Source organism: Vipera ursinii (genome assembly GCF_947247035.1).
Source record: "Vipera ursinii genome assembly, chromosome: 2".
Lineage (NCBI taxonomy): Eukaryota > Metazoa > Chordata > Lepidosauria > Squamata > Viperidae > Vipera > Vipera ursinii.
Genome location: NC_139513.1, coordinates 25078014 through 25098268, shown reverse-complemented (window position 1 = coordinate 25098268; position 20255 = coordinate 25078014). Strand labels below are relative to the sequence as shown.

General features: G+C 42.0%; 1 protein-coding gene across 4 annotated transcripts in view; it reads right to left on the bottom strand.

Annotated features, from left to right (window-relative positions):
• The window catches only part of LOC310636302 (L-amino-acid oxidase-like), a gene marked incomplete at its 3' end in the record, with an annotated part of 81817 nt that overhangs the window by 48137 nt on the left and 13425 nt on the right, over window positions 1-20255 (bottom strand). For 2 of the 4 annotated variants that reach the window (XM_083356023.1, XM_083356022.1), the window contains exons 2-5: window positions 12030-12244; window positions 8150-8262; window positions 6749-6950; window positions 3592-3660 (exon numbers count right to left, since the gene is read on the bottom strand). The exons of 1 other annotated variant lie outside the window; for it this stretch is intronic. In XM_083356023.1, the coding sequence (XP_083212149.1) occupies window positions 3592-3660; window positions 6749-6950; window positions 8150-8262; window positions 12030-12244 (599 nt within the window). Of the gene's footprint in view, window positions 1-3591; window positions 3661-6748; window positions 6951-8149; window positions 8263-8285; window positions 8309-12029; window positions 12245-20255 lie in introns of those variants that run through there. One more of the 4 variants, XM_083356026.1, reaches the window with a different exon arrangement.

The following is a 20255-nucleotide window of genomic DNA, read 5'->3' as shown; positions in this document are numbered from 1 at the left end:
AAAGAATGAAGCGACTGGGCCAAAGCCGAAAGGACGCTCAGCTGTGGATGTGTCTGGTGGTGAAAGGAAAGTCCGATGCTTAAAGATTTTTTCTCCATAGGAACCTGGGATGTAAGATCCATGAATCAAGGAAAGCTGGACGTGGTCAAACAAGAGATGACAAGACTGAACATCGACATCTTAGGTATCAGCGGACTAAAATGGACAGGAATGGGTGAATTTAATTCAGATGACCATCAGATATACTACTGCGGGCAAGAATCCCTCAGAAGAAATGGAGTAGCCTTCATAGTCAATAAAAGAGTAGGAAAAGCAATACTGGGATACAATCCTCAAAATGACAGAATGATCTCAGTTTGAATCCAAGGCAAACCATTCAATATCACAGTAGTCCAAGTCTATGCCCCAACCACCGGTGCTGAAGAGGATGAAATTGACTGGTTCTATGAAGCCCTACAGCACCTTATAGAACTAACACCCAAAAATGATGTCCTTATCATCATGGGGGATTGGAATGCTAAAGTAGGAAGCTAAAAGATAACTGGAATAACAGGCAAGTTTGGCCTTGGAGTACAAAATGAAGCAGGGCACAGGCTGATAGAATACCATGGTCATAGCAAACACTCTTTTCCAACAACCCAAGAGACGGCTCTACACATGGACATCACCAGACGGTCAACACAGAAATCAGATTGACTATGTGCTCTGCAGCCAAAGATGGAGAAGCTCTATACAGTCAGTAAAAACAAGACCAGGAGCTGACTGTGGCTCAGACCATGAGCTTCTCATTGCAAAGTTTAGGCTTAAACTGAATAAAGTAGGGAAAAGCACTAGGCCACTCAGGTATGAATTAAATCATATCCCTGTTGAATATACAGTAGAGGTGACAAATAGATTTAAGGAATTAGATCTGATATACAGAGTGCCTGAAGAACTATGGACAGAGGTTTGCAACATTGTACAACAGGTAGCAACCAAAACCATCCCAAAGGAAAAAAAATGCAAGAAAGCAAAATGGCTGTCTGAGGAAGCTTTACAAATAGCTGAGGAAAGGAGGGAAGCAAAAGGCAATGGAGAAAAAGAAAGATATGCCCAATTGAATGCAGAATTCCAGAGAATAGCTAGAAGAAAATGCCTTCTTAAGTGAACAGTGCAAAGAAATAGAAGAAAACAATAGAATAGGGAGGATCAGAGTTCTTTTCAAGAAAATTGGAGAGATGAAGGGAACGTTTCATGCAAAAATGGGCATGATAAAGGACCAAAATGGCAGGGACCTAACAGAGGCAGAAGAGATTAAGAAGAGGTGGCAAAATTACACAGAAGAACTATACAAGAATGAGCTTAACGTCCCTGATAATCACAATGAGGTGATCACTGACCTCGAGCCAGACATCCTAGAATGTGAAGTGAAGTGGGCTTTAGAAAAGCTGAGCAACAACAAAGCTAGTGGAGGTGACAGTATTCCAGCTGAGCTATTCAAAATCTTAAAAGACGATGCAGTAAAAGTGCTACACTCCATTTGCCAGCAAATTTGGAAAATTCAACAGTGGCCACAGGATTGGAAAAGATCAGTTTACATTCCAATTCCAAAGAAAGGCAGTGCCAAAGAATGTTCAAACTATCGCACCATTGCACTCATTTCTCATGCTAGTAAAGTTATGCTTAAAATCCCACAAGCTAGACTCCAGCAGTATGTGGATCGAGAACTACCAGAAGTATAGGCAGGATTTTGAAGAGGCAGAGGAACTAGAGATCAAATTGCCAACATATGCTGGATCATGGAGAAAGCTAGAGAGTTCCAGAAAAACATCTACTTCTGCTTCATTGACTATGCTAAAGCCTTTGATTGTGTGGATCATAACAAACTGTGGCAAGTTATTAAAGAGATGGGAATACCAGACCATCTTATTTGTCTCTTGAGAAACCTATATCTGGGCCAAGAAGAAAAAGTGAGAACTGGACACAGAACCACTGATTGGTTCAAAATTGGGAAAGGAGTCCAGCAAGGCTGTATACTTTTGCCCTGCCTATTTAACTTATATGCAGAGCACATCATGAGAAAAGCAGGGCTAGATGAATCAAAAGTTGGAATTAAGATTGCCGGAAGAAACATCAACTACCTAAGATATGCAGATGATACCACTCTAATGGCAGAAAGTGAAGAAGAACTAAAGAGCCTCTTGTTGCGGGTGAAGAAGGAGAGTGCAAAAGTTGGGTTGAAACTTAACATTAAGAAAACCAAGATCATGGCATCCAGCCCTCTCAATTCCTGGCAAATAGATGGGGAAGAAATGGAGGTAGTGACAGATTTTATTTTCCTGGGCTCCAAGATCACTGCAGATGGGGACTGTAGCCAAGAAATTAAAAGATGCTTGCTCCTCGGGAGGAAAGCCATGACAAATCTAGACAGCACACTAAAAAGCAGAGACATCACCCTGTCAACCAAAGTGCGTATAGTCAAGACTATGGTCTTCCCAGTTGCAATGTATGGCAGTGAAAGTTGGACCATAAGAAAGGCCGAGCGCCAAAGAATTGAGGTCTTTGAACTATGGTGCTGGAGAAGACTCCTGCGAGTCCCTTGGACTGCAAGGCAATCAAACCGGTCAGTCCTAGAGGAGATCAACCCTGACTGCTCTTTAGAAGGCCGGATCCTGAAGCTAAAACTCAAATACTTTGGCCACCTAATGAGAAGGAAGGACTCACTGGAGAAGAGACTAATGCTGGGAAAGGTTGAGGGCAAGAGAAGAAGGGGATGACAGAGGATGAGGTGGCTGGATGGAGTCACTGAAGCAATAGGTGTGAGCTTCAATGGACTCCAGAAGATGGTAGAGGACAGGAAGGCCTGGAAGAACGTTGTCCATAGGGTTGTGATGGGTTGGACACGACTTCATAGCTAACAACAACAACACTGCATTTCAGTGCTTTAACTTTGCACATATACATTTAATTTAATGATACACTTATAAAAGTGTACATGCCAATTCTGACCCAGAATTTGGGAGGGCAAAGCAGAAGGGGCGTTGTCCAGTCAGACAACATGGTAGCTTGCTGTTTGAACTAATTGCATTCCATCTCATTTATTAAATATAATATGGCCACCCTCTCCGTTAGACCAAATCCTTTACAAGCTGCAGTCCAAGTGTCTCAGTCCAGATAGAATGCTTGTTAGCCAGCTTAGAGTTAAATCATCATGAGCACAAAAGAGGACCAAGTTAAGCATGTAGTACAATCTGTATGTCCTGAGAAGGAAGGCCATTGCATGGCTTTAGGGGGGACACAGTCAATTGCTATGAATCCTGCATGACAAGGAGGTCCCTCCAATTTGTGTTTTACTGTGTTGCATGTGCAAATAAAAACCTCATAAAAGCAGGTGGATCTTCAATAACACCACTGTCACTGACTCCCATCTTGCTCTTTGGATCACAGTTCATTTTAGTATTTGAAACCCTCAGATGGTTCAGTAAGTAATTTGTCTCATATTCTAATGATACCCTAAGAAGAACACGATAATATACCTTAAAAATTACTCCACCCCACCCCGCCACAAACTGTACTGTTTGGAGACATGGTTTCAAGGCTCAATCCAAATACCTTCGTTGAGTAGGTGTCGTATTTATTTAGTATGTAGCTGCAGTTAGTCCTTTTTAATTCTTCTACAACCTGAGAATGATTTAGAAAAGATAAAGGAGACATAGGGGAAAGGAAAAGCAAGTATTTGTCATTAAAAAGGTATTACATCAAACAAAAGAAAAAAAACACACATAAAAAGGACAAATGCAGAATCAATATTTATAGAGTATTATACTGTATAGATTAGAACTAGGTTTATGACAAATGGGAAAGGTTATTAAAGTCAGTATGGTATAATAAAACTATAACACTTTATTGAAACTATGGCACTCCCACACATACAGCCAAAAGTATGGACCCAATATGAAGATAACAGCTTTGTCATAATAAAAAAAGAACAAGTAGAGAAACAATCAACAACATACAAAACAATCAACAACATATTCCAAGGAATAAAATTCACACAGGGAAAAACAACAACATGCTACCTGTTAAGTCATGGGCTCTGGAGAGCAGGAATGCTGACACGAGGCTGAGTACAGAATAACTCATACTTTTATTCTTGCTGGAACTGTACTGAAGCTTGGGCCGCAACCACCCACAGTATATAGTCTAGCCCCTAGGCGGCAGCCAATAGGTTTGAGCCCACGCTTGCCGCCTGGGGCTGACCAATTGCAGGACCAGAGATGGCCTGTCTGGGTTGCTGGAGAGCCATTAGCTCCTCCAGCACCGCACGTGGTGTAACACCACAAGCCCAATACATAACACCCCTCCCCTCTTAGATCAGACTATGCCACCCTTAAAATAGTCTTAACAACTGTCAAGGCTTATTAATCACTCCCAACACCCGTAATGAAAATAATAAAAAATAAATCATAAATCATAAATCATAAATTCGCTGTGGCTACAGTGGAATTAAACAACGTCTGAACAGGCTTACCAAAGCAGTAAGAGCTACAATGAGATTAAACAACATCTCATGAACAGGCTTACAATGCAGTAATGGCAGTTTCACAATGCCCAAGTTTCTGTAGGTAGTGGTACAAGTTTCACAACACTATACATCACTTTATTTTACAATATAGTCTGTGAGGTACGCAGGAGGCTTGTGTGGCCTAGAGGAACGTCTTGAAGTTCCCGTCACTTTGTGGTCTACCAGCTTACCCAGTGGTAAGGGGAATCGAAATGCTCTGGCTGGCCTCCCCAGGTTGGCCCACTCCAGAGTCAGTCTGTTCTGCAGAGTAGGCACAGTGGTTGCTGAGGTTCGGCTGGCTCGCTTGGTCAGGGGTTCCATGTTGCACTTCCGTGCTTCCCGGTCAGATTCCACTTCTGCTGAGAAGGGAAAACCCTGGTGGTTACAGTGTGGGCTGGCTTGGCTACCAGTTGGAGGACCTTGGGAGGGACTTATGCCGCAGTCCTCACTTAGTGACCATTCCGAAAACCTTTTCCTGAGTTGGTTGATGTGTCTTCTGACCAGTCGCCCTCCCTCCAACCCCACTTCATAAGCTAGGGGTCCAGATGCCTTGGTTATTTGACCAGGAACCCATAAATTCCCTGGACCATAGTTTCTGGCCCAAACCCAATCGCCCATGTGCAGCCCCCTCAGGGGTTTTGGTCGAGAGGCTTCTGTTGCCACTCTGTCTGGATGCAACCTGTCCAGTTTAGTAATCAAATGCCTCCCCCAAGGTAGTTCAGCAGGACTTTTACCTGTAGCAGTGCAGGGCGTAGAATGCTGGCAGAGTAAAAAATCTGCCAATCTGTGATGCCAGTCACCTGTGCCAATACGCTTGAGTGCCTCCTTTGTTGTCCTCACCATGTATTCGGCTTGTCCATTAGAAGAAGGATGAAATGGTGCAGACGTTACATGTCTGATGAGGTTAGGCCTAGAAGGTGGGCGAGTCATTTGTTGCCATATCAATCAGCTTAGAAAGCGTTGTCCAGAATGGCCACAAAGCGAGGACTTCACTCCAGGTCCCATCCACGGGCTGCAAACCAGCAGCCAGGCCGATCAGTCCTTATGCTCTGAGGTCCCATGCAGTCAGAGCAACTGGGAGGTGGTCGTAGGGGGGCAAAGCCCAGGAGTGCAACATGGGGTCCCTGATGGAGATAGTCAACCAGAACACTACAGCCACTGTGCTAACTCTGCAGATGGATTAGACTCTGGGGTGGGCCGACCGGAAATGGCCAACCAGAGAATTCCAAGTCAGCCAGACTCGCTTGAACGTATGGACCCTGGTCTACCCAGCTCGGTGGGCAAGCTGGTAGACCGGGGAGTGCCTGGCTCTCTCAGGCATTCTACGAGGGTCTGCAAGCCTCCTGCTTACTTACAAGATTTTGTTCCAAAATAACTGAGCTATAATGTTGTATGTGTCATTGAATTGCTGCTAGCCAGGAGAGCCTCTGTATTAGAAAGTACGGAAAAATATGTATGTTTGCATTCTACTTCTGTATCTCTGTAAAACTTGTAATTGCTGTAACCATTCCTTTGTTGATATAATGTGTGTACATTCTAGGGTGGAGGGGTGTAATGTATTTGCCTTTGTCTTACTTAAGAATATCATGTGGGGTTAATTGCTGAAAGGTTGCTTAAGCAGGGAAGCTGGCTAATGGCTCCCAGCTTCTCAGACAACCCATCTCCCGTGCCACCATTGGCTGCTTCTTGGGTGGCAATAGGTTACTTTAAACCTATTGGCCACCACCTGGAGGCCAGGGTATAAATTGCTGCATTCGCAGCCCTGTTTCTCAGTTCAGTTCCTGTAACCAAATAAAGAATGATTCTTGCTGAACTCACTTGCCTCGTCTCGTCAGTCAAGCAATGAACTCAGTATATAACACTAACTACCATCTATAACGAGCCAACAAACTCCACCCTCCCCTTGCAGTGATCAGGCTACCCAAGCTGACAACAAAACATTCACAGGAAAGCAATCAAGAATTCAACAATTACCATTTTGTCAAGATGGGAACCCTCCCTGGACATTAAAAAACAGGCAGAACCTCAATCACCCTATTATGGCCTCCAGCTTGACTTTTTTTTACCATATCCTGAGGACAGCTCTTGATTATAAACTAGTTTTGGAGAGTGTTTTTGGAACCTTCTGTCTATATGATTCACTGCTTGAAACAAGCCATAGCGTAAACTTCCTGATTAAAAATAAATTTTAGAACTTATCTGAACCTTTCCGAGGGACTCTTGAAATAGCTGTCCAGCGCTTTTGCCTTCTTCTGAAGGCTTCACAGGATATTTCAAGAGGCTAGGGTCTTTCTTGACTTCCCCTACTCTCTTCCTGATGTTTTTGATAAAATACCAGGCATTCTCACTTTGCTGAACAAATTCATTCAACTTCAGACCAAACTTTTTGATATATTCCCGGATAATCCTGGGGAGAGGAAAGGAGAAAACATTGAAAGAAAAACCAATATAGAATGATGTATAGTTCTGTGCAGAAGATTGAATCTGATTATCAAGAGAATTAAGGTGCAAATGTGAAGGTCAAATAATTATTCTGTCATCATTTCTGGAGCATCACTATATCACTTTGCTTTATATATAGAAAGAAAAACTGTACACATTTAGCCAGAACTTCCAGTTTCAACACAGCTTTCCCCCTCCATAAAAAAAGAGATCTACCAATTGAGAAGAGAGAAAAAACCAGCACAGAAAAACAGCAACAATTCTCAAATTGCTTGATAAACCCTTACAAACCATTGTCTTACCAAAATGATTCGGGCTTATTTTTCTCACATGAATAGATACATGGAAGAAAGATAAGATCAAAGAGAATGATTCTAATCCAAATTAAACTTATTTTATTCCCAATTATTTGCCCTGGTTTCAAGGCCACTTTTTTGACTTTTTTTTAATCCCATTTATATCCCGCCCTTCTCCGAAGACTCAGGGCGGCTTACAATTTAAGCACAAACCAATGGTCTTAGCAATAGCCTTCATTCTATGTATATGCCTGCTTATTAGGGCTTTCGCCCCCCCCCCCCAGCGGCATTATTACAAAGTCATCTTATTGCCCCCAACAATCTGGGTCCTCATTTTACCTACCTCGGAAGGATGGAAGGCTGAGTCAACCTTGAGCCTGGTGGGATGCAAACCTGCACTAATTGCAGGTAGCTGGTGTTACTTAAGGAGGCATTAGCCCACTGCTCCACCAAGGCTCTTCTCAGTGGAGCCTACAGTCTTGGGATTTCCTAGTAGTCTCCCATCCAAGCACTAAACAATATCACGTTGGGCGTGCTTAGCTTTTTTGAAAGCCAAGCTAGATGTTTCCACCTAATTAGTCCTCTTACTTCTAAAGAAAATTAGCTTAACCAACCCTGTGAATGCTCCAGGAGCAATACTCCATTCCATTCCTTATCATGTCCTGTTCATTTAGTATAAATTGCTGTGAGCTCTGCTGCCAGGTTTTAAATAGCTACTGAACCACCCTTACAAATATGTGGAATTTAATGCTGGCTGACATTCCCAGAGTCTAAAATAGCAATGCTATTACGGGACATACCTCCACGACCCTCCAGTCTTAGTATGCAAGGAGAAGAGATAAGTAAACATGATCATCTCACATCTCACCTGTGTTTCTCAGGTAAACGCATGGGCCCGAGATTGGCATACCAGCCTTCTTTGTAATTTCGATAAGTCTGCACTCGTCCTCCCACACATTCACTGGCTTCAAGAACTGTCACCTGAAGGCAAATAGGAAAGCCACTGCCTCATTTTGACAATGGTTTCTTATTAAAACGTCACTGCTCGGCTGCTTTGTGACTTATTTTGGGGAGACTTCATAGCATTGGATTTGAGATGTCAGTATTTTAAGGTTGTGTGCACTATTCCCTTCCCTAAGGTTCCTTACCACAAGTTGCCATTTTTCTATGGTAAATGCTCTTCTCAACATTTGTCATCTTTCCCTTCTGATACTCAAGAGACCTTTCTCATTAGTGTTCCTTGAGGCACCTTCCCCCAATAGAGTCCCAACAGTTCAAATAGCGGAATTGCAATGTTGAAATTTGTTATGCTTGACAATTATTGGAAGTTCTATCCCAGACATGTCAAACACAAGGCCCGGGGGCCGGATCCAGCCCGCGAAGTGGTTTCATGTGGCCCATGAAGCCATCCTGGAAACAGTGAGGGAACGGCTCCCACTGCCTTGGCCCTGGCCCAGAGACCCTCCTTCTGCCAGAGACCCTCAGATCTGTCCCACTCCTGCCCAGGCCCCCATGGGCACCTTTGATGCGAACGATGTAGAGCTGGCCATGCCCACCCAGTAGGCCATATGCACTCTAGTCATGCCCACCCAGTAGGCCACGCCCACCCTGGCCATACCCACCCGGCCCCTTGAGGGCAACCACAATGCTGATGCGGCCCTCAATGAAATTGAGTTTGACACCCCTGTTCTATCCCATTTATTTGCTTCCCACCATTTTTTTGTGTAGTGAATATTTTGTGTGAAATAGCATTTGAACTTCAGCTGTCCTACCTGAATATGTCTTAGAATCTAAGGAGATCTATTCTTTGCAATCAGGACTTTTTCTTTGCTTTGTCTTCTTTGTTTTAATCAATTTAAACTACATGTTTGCTGTGCTCAGATCACTTTCTGGTCAAAATGTATTATCCTTGGTATTCTGGATCTCTGCTAGGTAGCATGTCCTATTCAAATGGTCTATGTCAGGGATCTTCAAACTTGGCCATTTTATGTGGACTTCAAATCCTAGAATTCCTCAGCCAGGCATGCTAGCTGAGGAATTCTGGGAGTTGAAGTCCACAAGTCATAAAAGGGCCAAGTTTGAAGATCCCTGGTCTATGTCCTTTTCAGTGTCCAACAGATCCACATGGTTTCCAGAGGATGCTTAGGAATTTTCCTGACAATCTTGCACCTTGTGAATTCCTGGAGATTGCAGGGCAATGGAGAGGATTGCCCCTCCAATCGCTCTCTAGTTTCTAAGGCCAAGCAACACTTTGGTTTCCCAGATGAAGCAACTGAAGACACTTAGAGCATAAATAGCACAAAAATAAAAGTGGAGATGACTGAGTGCTTTTGAACCCACACTTGACTTGGCTACATGCGATGACTCTTGCACTGTCTACCACCTTCACATTGTGAGGAAGGATGTTTAAAAGGAAGAGATTAGTTACATAGGATCCTAGAGGAAATGGATTATCTATCTCCCTTTCAGCCAGGGTCCAGGCTCAGGCTCGTGAGAAAAACGGACTGGATTGCTCTAAAGTATAATCTCTGGGGCTTGGGAGGGGAGAATGCAGCTCTCATAATCCTGCTAGATATTTCATTGGCTTTCAGTGCCTTCATCTTATCCTTCTGGATTGGGAGTTGGGAGTAAGAGGCACTATTCTAAAGTGATTATGCTCCTTGTGCTGGCCCAGTATATAGCCATCTGGTCCATTATATAGGTAGCTTAGGAATTAAGAACTGTCTTAGAGCATTCAGCATTTAAAGGGTTAAATGCTGTCTCCTTAAGAGACAGCCTCTGGGAAATGTAGTCTAGTTGTTGGTCAGTTTTATGTCTTATCTAGTCATTGGGAAGGACTTGAAAGTTTATTACAGGATGTTCTGGCTACCTGCCATGATTGTAAAAGCCTTTGTCTAATCAAGCTGCATGCATGCTTTGACTGAGATCCTCAACCATGCTTAGCTGATAAGGGGTAATTATTCCTTTTTACCCTGTGTGGATGGAGAAATATAAACATGAACAGGTGTATCTACAGCAAACGTAAGTCTCTGCTTAGAATTCCTGATCAACAAATATTTGTTTAAAACCATTCCGTGAAGTTTATCCTGTCTGGATTGGGACTATGTTCCAGAATACTCCTACTTAAGTAGGTATTTCAGTTAGTAGCCATAAAGGGTAAACAATTCCTGGTTATATCAATATGTGATGCCCCAGGGACCTCCTCTCTTATTTAAGACCATCTCTCTTTGGGATGAGGGGTCACCAATAAAACGATGGCACTAAATTATCTATTACCATCCTAGGCTAAGCTGAAGATGCTGTGAAAATAATCAGCTAATGTTTGGAGGTTGGATGAGGAGAAAGGACAATGACTCTGTAGAGGAGTGTGCTTCTGCCCATTTTGTTCTATAAAAATGAGAGCAGGCTATGTCAGGAGAGATACAAAAGTTAAATGAAACAGGAAAGAGAGAGAGAATATCGGTGGGTTGGGTCAAGATAAATGACTGATGGAAGCAGATGGATTGTATTCAAAAGGGAGTGACTGGAATGAAAGAAGTCTTTTGAGATGGTTTGATCATGTAGAACAGGGGTGTCAAACTCAATTTCATTGAGGGACGCATCAGCATTGCGGTTGCCCTCAGGGGGCCGGGTGGGTATGGCCAGGTTGGGTGTGGCCTACTGGGTGGGCGTGGCTAGAGTGTGTATGGCCTACTGGGTGGGCGTGGCCAGCTCTACATCATTCGCATCAAGGGTGCCTATGGGGGCCTGGGCAGGAGTGGGACAGATCTGAGGGTCTCTGGCAGAAGGAGGGTCTCTGGGCCAGGGCCAAGGCAGTGGGGACCGTTCCCTCACTGTTTCCAGGATGGCTTTGCGGGCCGCATGAAACCACTTCGCGGGCCAGATCTGGCCCCCGGGCCTTGTGTTTGACATGTCTGATGTAGAAAGAATGAATGAGGACTAACTCTCAAAACCAGTATTTGAATGAAGAGTGAAAGGGTTGAAAGGGAAGACGAGTGTGGGAAAATTATGGTTAAGGGGAGTTGGAATGGTCCTCAAAAGGAGAACTTGAAAGGTTCAGATAACAGAAAGTACGTAGGAAGCAGCACATGGACAGGATGAAAATAAAAACATTAGGAAATAAGGCAGGGAGAGATATAGTGAACCAGATTGGAACAAACTAGATTTAACTAAATTACTTTTTCCTTTTTGATATCTTGATTTCCTTGGTTTACTATTTCATACTGTTTTTCTGCATTTTGAAATTCTGAGGAAGAGCATGACAGACATAGTCTGTATCTATGTCCTCTATCACCTCTGCTGGGGCATTCACCTAATAGATACTACACAAGTGAGGATCTGCTTTTCAAATTAGATTAGTATTTCCATCCAGAATGCATTTTTTAAATGAGTGGATGCTGTCAGATTCCTAGGAACCTGTACCCCAAGGAAGTATCTGTGAAGACAGGTGAGGGTAAGGGTTAGAAATTCTGCTAGCTACAAGAATGGAATGGAGGGAGAAAATGCCAAGGCTTGCTGAGCCTATCCAATGTCATCTACATATTCTCTCCACTGAGACGCTCATCAATGAGACTCAAGATGGCATCTATGACTGTGCAGTGAAAATCTGTCCTTTTCTATTTGCATCCTGATGGACATAAAAAGGATGGGGCTTCAACTGCATTAATGTAGGTGCCAACTTGAATTTTTGCTAAATGGTGCTGTTGTTGTCAAAGCAAATTGTTGATAGACAAAAATCAGTGGCTTACCTTATGTCCAGCCCCTGTAAGAACATAGGCTGCACTAAGCCCAGCCATTCCTGCACCTACAACCACAACATGTTGTGGGTTTGATGACTCTTTCAGACCATTTCTGGCGATCTCTAGAAATTCTTCATAGTCAGTTTCTTGGAAGCATTCCTCTAGGGGGCTTCTGTCATCTGCACAGCTTCCCAAGACAGCCAAGAACAGCAGTAAGAACATAACTGGATAAAACACATACAAAAATGGAATATGCATAAGGATGGCATTTTCCTGTTTTTTCTTATTCTGGATTTTTTCCTCTGGTTCTGTTCATTTGTTTCATTCTTTTATATGTGTCATTGAACCACCTTCTAACTAGAGTTCCTGAGGTCTCCTATGCTACATCTAAACTGCTATAAAATGAGCAAAAATGGACACAGAATCATTCCTTCTGCTTCTCTGGTCACACAAAGGACCTCATCACAAATAAGTCCTCTTCAACCCTTTTGATTTCAACGTCCATCTTCTTTTCTCGGCAGCAATTCATACATACAGACCAGAATGGGTTCCTTCCCACTAGACAAATAAAAGATAATCTCAGAATTATATTAAATGTTCTGGAGTATTATGAAATCCGACCAGATAAACAATTAGCTTTAATATTTATTGATGCTCTAAAAGCATTTGATAGGGTTAATTGGGATTTCCTAATGTGTCAGTTGGAACATATGCAGTTTGGGGCTAAATTCTGTAATATGTTTAAAGCAATCTATACTAAGCAGGAAGTGAGATTGTTGATAAATGGGAATTTAATTGACAAATTTGATATCTGTAAGGGCACTAGGCAGGGTTGTCCACTCTCCCCACTTTTATTTATTTTAACCTTAGAACCCCTATTGAGAATAATAAGGAAAGATGAGGAGATTACCAGGCTTCAGATAAGAGATCAAATTTATAAACTGCAGGCGTTTGCAGATGATATTTATTTATTTATTTTATTTATTTATTTATTTTATTGGATTTATATACTGCCCTTTCCTGGAGGACTCAGGGCGGTTTACAGGATACTAAAACAGTGATACAAAAATTAAAAAGCAATTAAAAATAATTAAATTTGATCTCTAAGAATAAAACCCCCAATTAAAACTAAGAACTCTCAGCCTGGGCCGGAAAGCTCAAAGAGCCAGGTCTTCAGGTCCCGGCCAAATGAACGAAGGTTGGGGGCAGTCCTAAGTTCCACGGTCAGCTGGTTCCAGAGGGCAGGCGCACCCACAGAGAAGGCCCTCCCCCTGGGTGTTACCCGCCGGCAATCTTTAACCGCCGGCACCCTGAGAAGGCTCTCCCTGTGAGAGCGCACTGGACGAAGGGAGCTTGATGCCGGCAGCAGGTGTTCCCTCAGATATCCCGGACCCAAGCCATTAAGGGCTTTATAGGTCATCACCAGCACCTTGAATCTCACCCAGAGGGCAACCGGAAGCCAATGCAGCTTGTGGTGTTATATGGGAGTGTCGGGAAACCCCCATCACAACTCGCGCGGCTGCATTCTGCACCAGCTGAAGCCTCCGAGTGGTCCTCAAGGGCAGCCCCATGTAGAGAGCGTACTGATGATACCCCACCCCGAAACCACGAATGATCTCACCCAGCGGCTTCATGTAGATGTTGAACAGGAGGGGAGAGAGAACCGACCCCTGAGGATCTCCACAAACGAGAGGCCTCGGGGAGGATCTCAGTCCTCCTGTCAACACCGACTGCGAGTGGCCCAGGAGATAGGAGGAAAACTACCATAAAACGGTGCCTCCCACTCCCAACCTCCTGAGACGCCGCAGTAGAATACCATGGTTGATGGTATCAAAAGCCGCTGAGAGATCTAATAGGACTAGGACAGAGGAACAACCCCTGTCCCAAGCCCGCCAGAGATCATTCACCAGTGCGACCAATGCCATCTCTGTGCTGTGCCCGGGCCTGAAGCCCGATTGGTACAGGTCCAGATAATCAGTTTCCTCCAAGAACAGAGGAAGCTGATGCGCCAAAAAGCAAAGGTTAGAGACCAGACGATAGTTATTTAAAACAGCCGGGTCCAGGGCAGGCTTCTTGAGGAGGGGTCTCACCACCGCCTCCTGGAACCAGCCTCGTGTCTCCTCCCGGGCCGCATAAACCAGCCAGGAGGGGCACGGGTCCAACAAACAGGTGGTGGAACTCAGCTTCCTCATCATCCTGTCCACATCATCAGGGGAAACAGGATCGAACTCAGTCCAGATAACATGCTCAAGACCGTCCGATTCCTCCACATCAGACTCTGCCCAGTCAGAGTCCAAACCAGCCTGGATCTGAGCGATTTTGTCCATCAGATGATGACTAAATTCCTCGGCCCGCCCCTGCAAGGGCTCCTCTCTTACCTCCTGATTAAGGAGGGAGCGAGTCACCCTAAACAGATATGGTCTTTGTTTTGGAAAACCCTCTGGAATCCAGCACGGAATTACTAAAAAGGATTGAGGAATTTGGAAATGTGGCCGGTTTACAAGTAAATAAAGATAAGATGAATATATTAACGAAAAATCTTTCGAATAAAAGTAAACAGATGTTAGAGGACATTACAGGGTTTAAAATCGTGAAGAAGGTGAAATATTTAGGAATTTAGGTTGACAGGAAGATGTTCAAGTATTAGGGAGGATAATTATTCTAAATTACTGATACAAACAAAAATGGACTACAAAGTATCATTTAGCATTTGAATAGTTATTAGTTATTGTAATTAGAGGCTATATTATTTTTCTTTTCTATGGTTAAGGAGAGTTAAAGTGCGATAGGGTTTAAAGAGTAATTATAGTAATTAGAATATTTTAGAGTAAGATTGTATGATGTAATACTCTGTATTCGGCTCTGGGAAGTCAGGGGGGAGTGTTGGGATGGGAGGGATGGGGAGAGGGGTGGGGTAGATGGGGTAAATGTTTTAAAAATGTATTTTAAACCTTTTCAATAAAAAAGAAGAGAAGGGAAGAAGACCAACTTACAAAGAGCTTTTAGATAGCGGGGGAGAACTAAAAACGCGACAAGATCTGGCTCAGCAAGGGTTTCAACTGGAGTGGTGGGCCTACCTGTAGATCCAGTCAAGGTATAAGAAGGATAAGGAAGGAAGGGGTATTTATCTGAATCTGCAGGAATTAGATAAGATTCTGCTGGGTCCGGAGAAAGGGATGATATCTAAGTGCTATAAATTGTTGCTAACTAGGGTAGTAGGGGAGGAGGTGGTAAAAGACGCGATGATTGCCTGGGGGAAGAATTTTGGTTATGCACTTCCACTTGAGAAATGGGAAGAGATTTGGTGGATTAATATGAGGCTAGTGGTTTCCACGTCATATAAGGAGAACATATACAAAATTCTCCCTCCGGCTAGACTTTCCAAAATGTTCCCCGGATTGTCGGCCGATTGTTGGAAGTGTGGTAAAGGGATTGGCATGTATTATCACTTATGGTGGACATGTCCGGAAATGGTTAGATATTGGATGAGGATTCAAAAATGGATAGAAGAATTTACAGGGTGTTTAGTTGATCTTAAACCAGAGACGTATCTGCTTGGCTTCAGACCTGGAAATATTAAGAGGGGAATATGGTATTTAGTTTTACATATCTTAACGGCGGCGAGGATGGGGTATGCTCAATTTTGGAAGGCAAATCATACCCCGCCGGATGAAGCTATAATTAGGAGAATACTTGATTGTGCAGAAGCAGACACATTGACCAAGAAGTTGAAGGGTAAAGAAGAGACACCAGCATTTCTATCATGGAATAAATGGTATATTTGGATGGATAAAAGATTAAAGAAATGAGGGTGGCTTGGAGGTCAAAAATGAAGTGATATAGTTTTTGTTAATGAATAAGCTTTGGAGTTATAAGAGATTTAATGAGTGGAATATAATTGTTAGTTTAGAAGTAGAAATAATTTGAAATTTTTGAAATGGTTTTCATTTTTTTAATTCCTTCATTTTCTGTATATTGTAAATGTTTTTTTGTCTTTGTTGGTGTATGGTGTGTTTTTAACATGAAATGTAAATAAAGATTTATTTATTTTTTAAAAAGAAATTAATGTGGCCTGAAAATTATACTCAGGTAAATGTTAGTGCTTCACAGAATATGCTTTCATATGTGAACTGTCATTTTTTTGGGCTTTTACTGGCACACAGAAGAAACAGTAAGTAAAAACATGCTTCCAAATTATTTCCCTTTGTGTTCAGACACAATATTTTGTTAATAATTGTGTTACAGAAATAAAATCCATTGAGACGCTGTAGGACCAGGCATTTTCCTCTGATAGACTCCCATCATCCTTATGAAGGAAGGAACCAGGTTAAGGGAGGTTGGCATGGGTGTTACAGCAGTGTTAAGGAACAATGCAGAGAAAAAGTACAACTCCAAGTATATAGATCTATGTCAGGTTTCTGCCACCTAATACCTTCAGGATGGGTTGGATGGGGTAGAATCAAGCTCATATGAAATGTTAATATCACTTTATAATGCCTTGGAATATTGCATCCAGTGTTGGTTGCTATGATATAAAAAAGATGCTGAGATTCTAGAAAGAGTGCAGAAAAGAGCAGCAAAGATGATTAGGGGACTGGAGGCCAAAATATATGATGAACGGTTGCAGAAATTAGATATGTCTAGTTTAATGAAAAGAAGGAATAAGGGTGACATGATAGCAGTGTTCCAATGTCTAAAGAGCTGTCACAAAGAAGAGGGTGTCAACATATTCTCCAAAGCATCTGACCGTAGAACAAGAAGCTAATCAAGAAGAGAACCAACCTAGAACTAAGGATAAATTTACTGACAGAACAATTAACAACTTGCCTCCCGAACAACTTACCTCCAAAAGTTGTGTGTGCTCCCAACACTGGAGGTTCTTAAGAAGAGATTGGACAATCATTTGTCTTGAAATGTCATAGGATTTCCTGCTTGAACTGGGGATTGGATTAGAAGACCTCTAAGGTCCCTTCCAACTCTATTATTCTGTTATATCTGGAGATTTTCTGATTGGCTAGGTCTCACAGATTGTGCCATCCAGTGTATAAAACCTGAATGTTGATTCCCAGATTTCTGCAAAGATTACAACATTCAAAGTATCCTTCTACTCAAATATTTCTCACCAGGTGGATATTTGGCTAATCTGATGCTCTTCCAACACTGTCACTCAAAGTTCCCATGCACTGACATTGATTTTGTACACAGTTTTCTGCCTCTATGCTACCCTTTGAAAGGGTTGGTAGCCAAACCTGTACATGATATGCCATTTTTTTTCTTCATAGATATAGCCAAAGGCTGGTATTTTCATTGAGCCATTCACCAAAATTTCCATCTGGATTTGTTGTGATTCCTCAGACCTCATTTATTTACAGCACTGAAATGCATGGCTGTCATATCAGACAGAGCTGAAACTCTGGGAGATGTACAAAAAGCATCAAGCAGCAAACAAAAAAGAAACAACACACAACATTAAAAGCTAATGAAGCAATTACATGTTGATTAGAATTGAAATATATTACAGATAGTCCTTGTCAAAGTTATGATAGACCCTGAAAAAGGGATTTATGACTTGGATTCAACGTTCTAACAACCAGATGCCCACATTTTGGGCATTTGGCAACCAGCCTGCATTTAGGATCATTTGTACTGTCACGTGGTCACATGACCCTGCTTTACATTTTTCCCCCGGAAACTGGCATTTCCAGTTTCTGGGGAAAAAAAAACCTGATAGCAAACAATGGGTTTGCTTAATGACCATGGCATTTGCTTAATGGCTCCGGCAAAAAAACCTCAAAAATTAGGTGCGGTCATGTGGTGACCTATTTCACATGACTTATGACCAAATTTGCTAGCTCAGTTTCATTTGCAAGTTGAAGACCACCTATATAGCTCCTGTAAATTGGAAATTATGCTCATCCTGACCCAAAAGTCTGGGGAAAGAGCCAGGTTTTGTCTGCTTTTTTGAAAGCCTATTATAGGATTTGTTATGTATTGAGGTTTGGTTAACACCATTGCACTTGCATACTGAGAACTAACAGTTCTCCAGCACATGTACTGAGCTCTAACAGTTCAGGCGGGAACCAAAATAGCGGGAATAGTGAGTTCAATCTGATTGGTTGTATGAAGGTATATAAGAATGCATGTACACCCTAACCCCCCAGTATCCCATCTCTTCCCCTCCATGAGATGAATGCTTTCTGCGTTGTTGTTTCTTTTTTAAAAAAAATCTCACTTTTTAAGTTTGGAAGTTGAGTCACAACAACTGGACTTCTTTTTTTTTTTGGTTTGAAACATTTCACTGCTTATCCAAGCAGCTTCTTCAGTCATATACTCGCTTAATAAGCAAAGTTAGATGGCATTTGACTACAAACGTAAAGAACTTTTTGAACTTTGCCAGAAAATCGCTGCAGGTTCCCACTTGTGACCTGACTGTGAACTGAAATGATGACTATTCTGTCTTGCTGCTGATGCCTATTAACCCAATTGCTTTCTTTAAAAAAGTTTAATTAGAGGCACCTGGAATATGCCAGACCTGGGGAAGTTACTTCAAATATTCTTTAAAGAATATTTATGACTTCTGGTTTTTTTTCATTTTAGAATTCTTATAGTCTGTAATTCCAAAACTGCATTCCCCACCCTTTTTCCTCATGTTCTGCTGTCTAAATTCTTTTCTTGATTGACTCCAACGATCAAATTAACTCATACACATGCTAAAGCCAAGGGCAGTGGGCACCCATGGAAAGCACCCATGTCTGGTTAAAGTGTCCCTCAACAAACCACAGAAACATTCTCAGAACGTAACTAAAAGAATTTAGTTTAATTCTTTAGAATTTGAACTCTCTTCAGCTTCTGGGATTATATTAACTAAGTAATGCTTAATTGTAATTCTATGTCATATTTATTAATAGCTTATTGCCCTTTTGTTGCATTGACTGCAAGAGTTGCTTTTGTATAACAATTAGAATTGCCTTACTGAACCAGTTTCTACATTCATAAATAAAAATTAATTAATAGAATTGGAGATTCAACCTACAGGAAGGCAAATTGGATTAAAAAAAACCCTTTAAAAATCCCATTTAAAATAAGATCTTACTTCAATTCAGTGTTTGAAAGTGATCTGCAGGGATAGCTTGGTTCCAGATTTTGGCCACAAAGAATAGGCAAAAGGATGAGGATGAGGAAAAAAGAAAAGGAAAGAGAAAAGAAATGTTTGGAACGTGACTCAAGATCACAAAACAAACAAACTCACTTGGAATTCCAGCAACAAAGTTTTATTCAAAATGAAGCTTTTGCAAAGGCTTGGTGGACTGAAAAACACACAGGAGTTCAGCTACACCTTATAGAGCTATTTGACACATTTTTATATCCTATCTCTGACGGAGGTTCCACCTCCCCTATTGCACTCAACACCCCTTCCCTAATCATTTTTTTTAATTATTTTAATTCCATTTATATCCCGCCCTTCTCCGAAGACTCAGGGCGGCTTACAAGCTTAGCAGTAGCCTTCATTCTATGTATATGCCTGCTTATTAGGGCTTTCATACACCCCCCCAAGCGGCATTATTACAAAGTCAGCTTAATTGCCCCCAACAATCTGGGTCCTCATTTTACCTACCTCGGAAGGACTGAAGGCTGAGTCAACCTTGAGCCTGGTGGGACTCGAACCTGCACTAATTGCAGGCAGCTGGTGTTACTTAAGGAGGCATTAGCCCACTGCTCATCCGATAAACTTTCCAGACCGCCTAAAACCACCGTCCTTCCCATGTTCCAGAAAGCCCCTTTGTCCATATCCTATCTTTCACCATCTAATTTTCTGTTAGCACAGTTGTCTTCTATAGTTATTTCGATATTTCCTCTTGCAATTTGTAACTTCTCCTTTTCACATTTGTACCTGTCAATACTTAGATAAGATATATATTATTTCTGATCTTCAGTTGCCTTCTGCTTCAACCTTTAGACTCATTAGAAATTTTTTGAATAACACTTTATTCCTTTCAATACACCCTCTCTTTTCTTTATCCTTTCAGAAATTTATAGACAAACAAACAAAAAATACACTTTGCATATATGAGCTACATTATATACTTGTATGTTGGCAAGCAAGCTTAAGCTGTAATGATCCCAGTTATAAAAGGGGTTCACATCCATTCTGATAGTTCTTGTTCTACCTCTCTGGGACGTTGTTCTTCCTCCTCGTTATCCCTCAAACAGATCATTTCCTCATTTTTATATGGT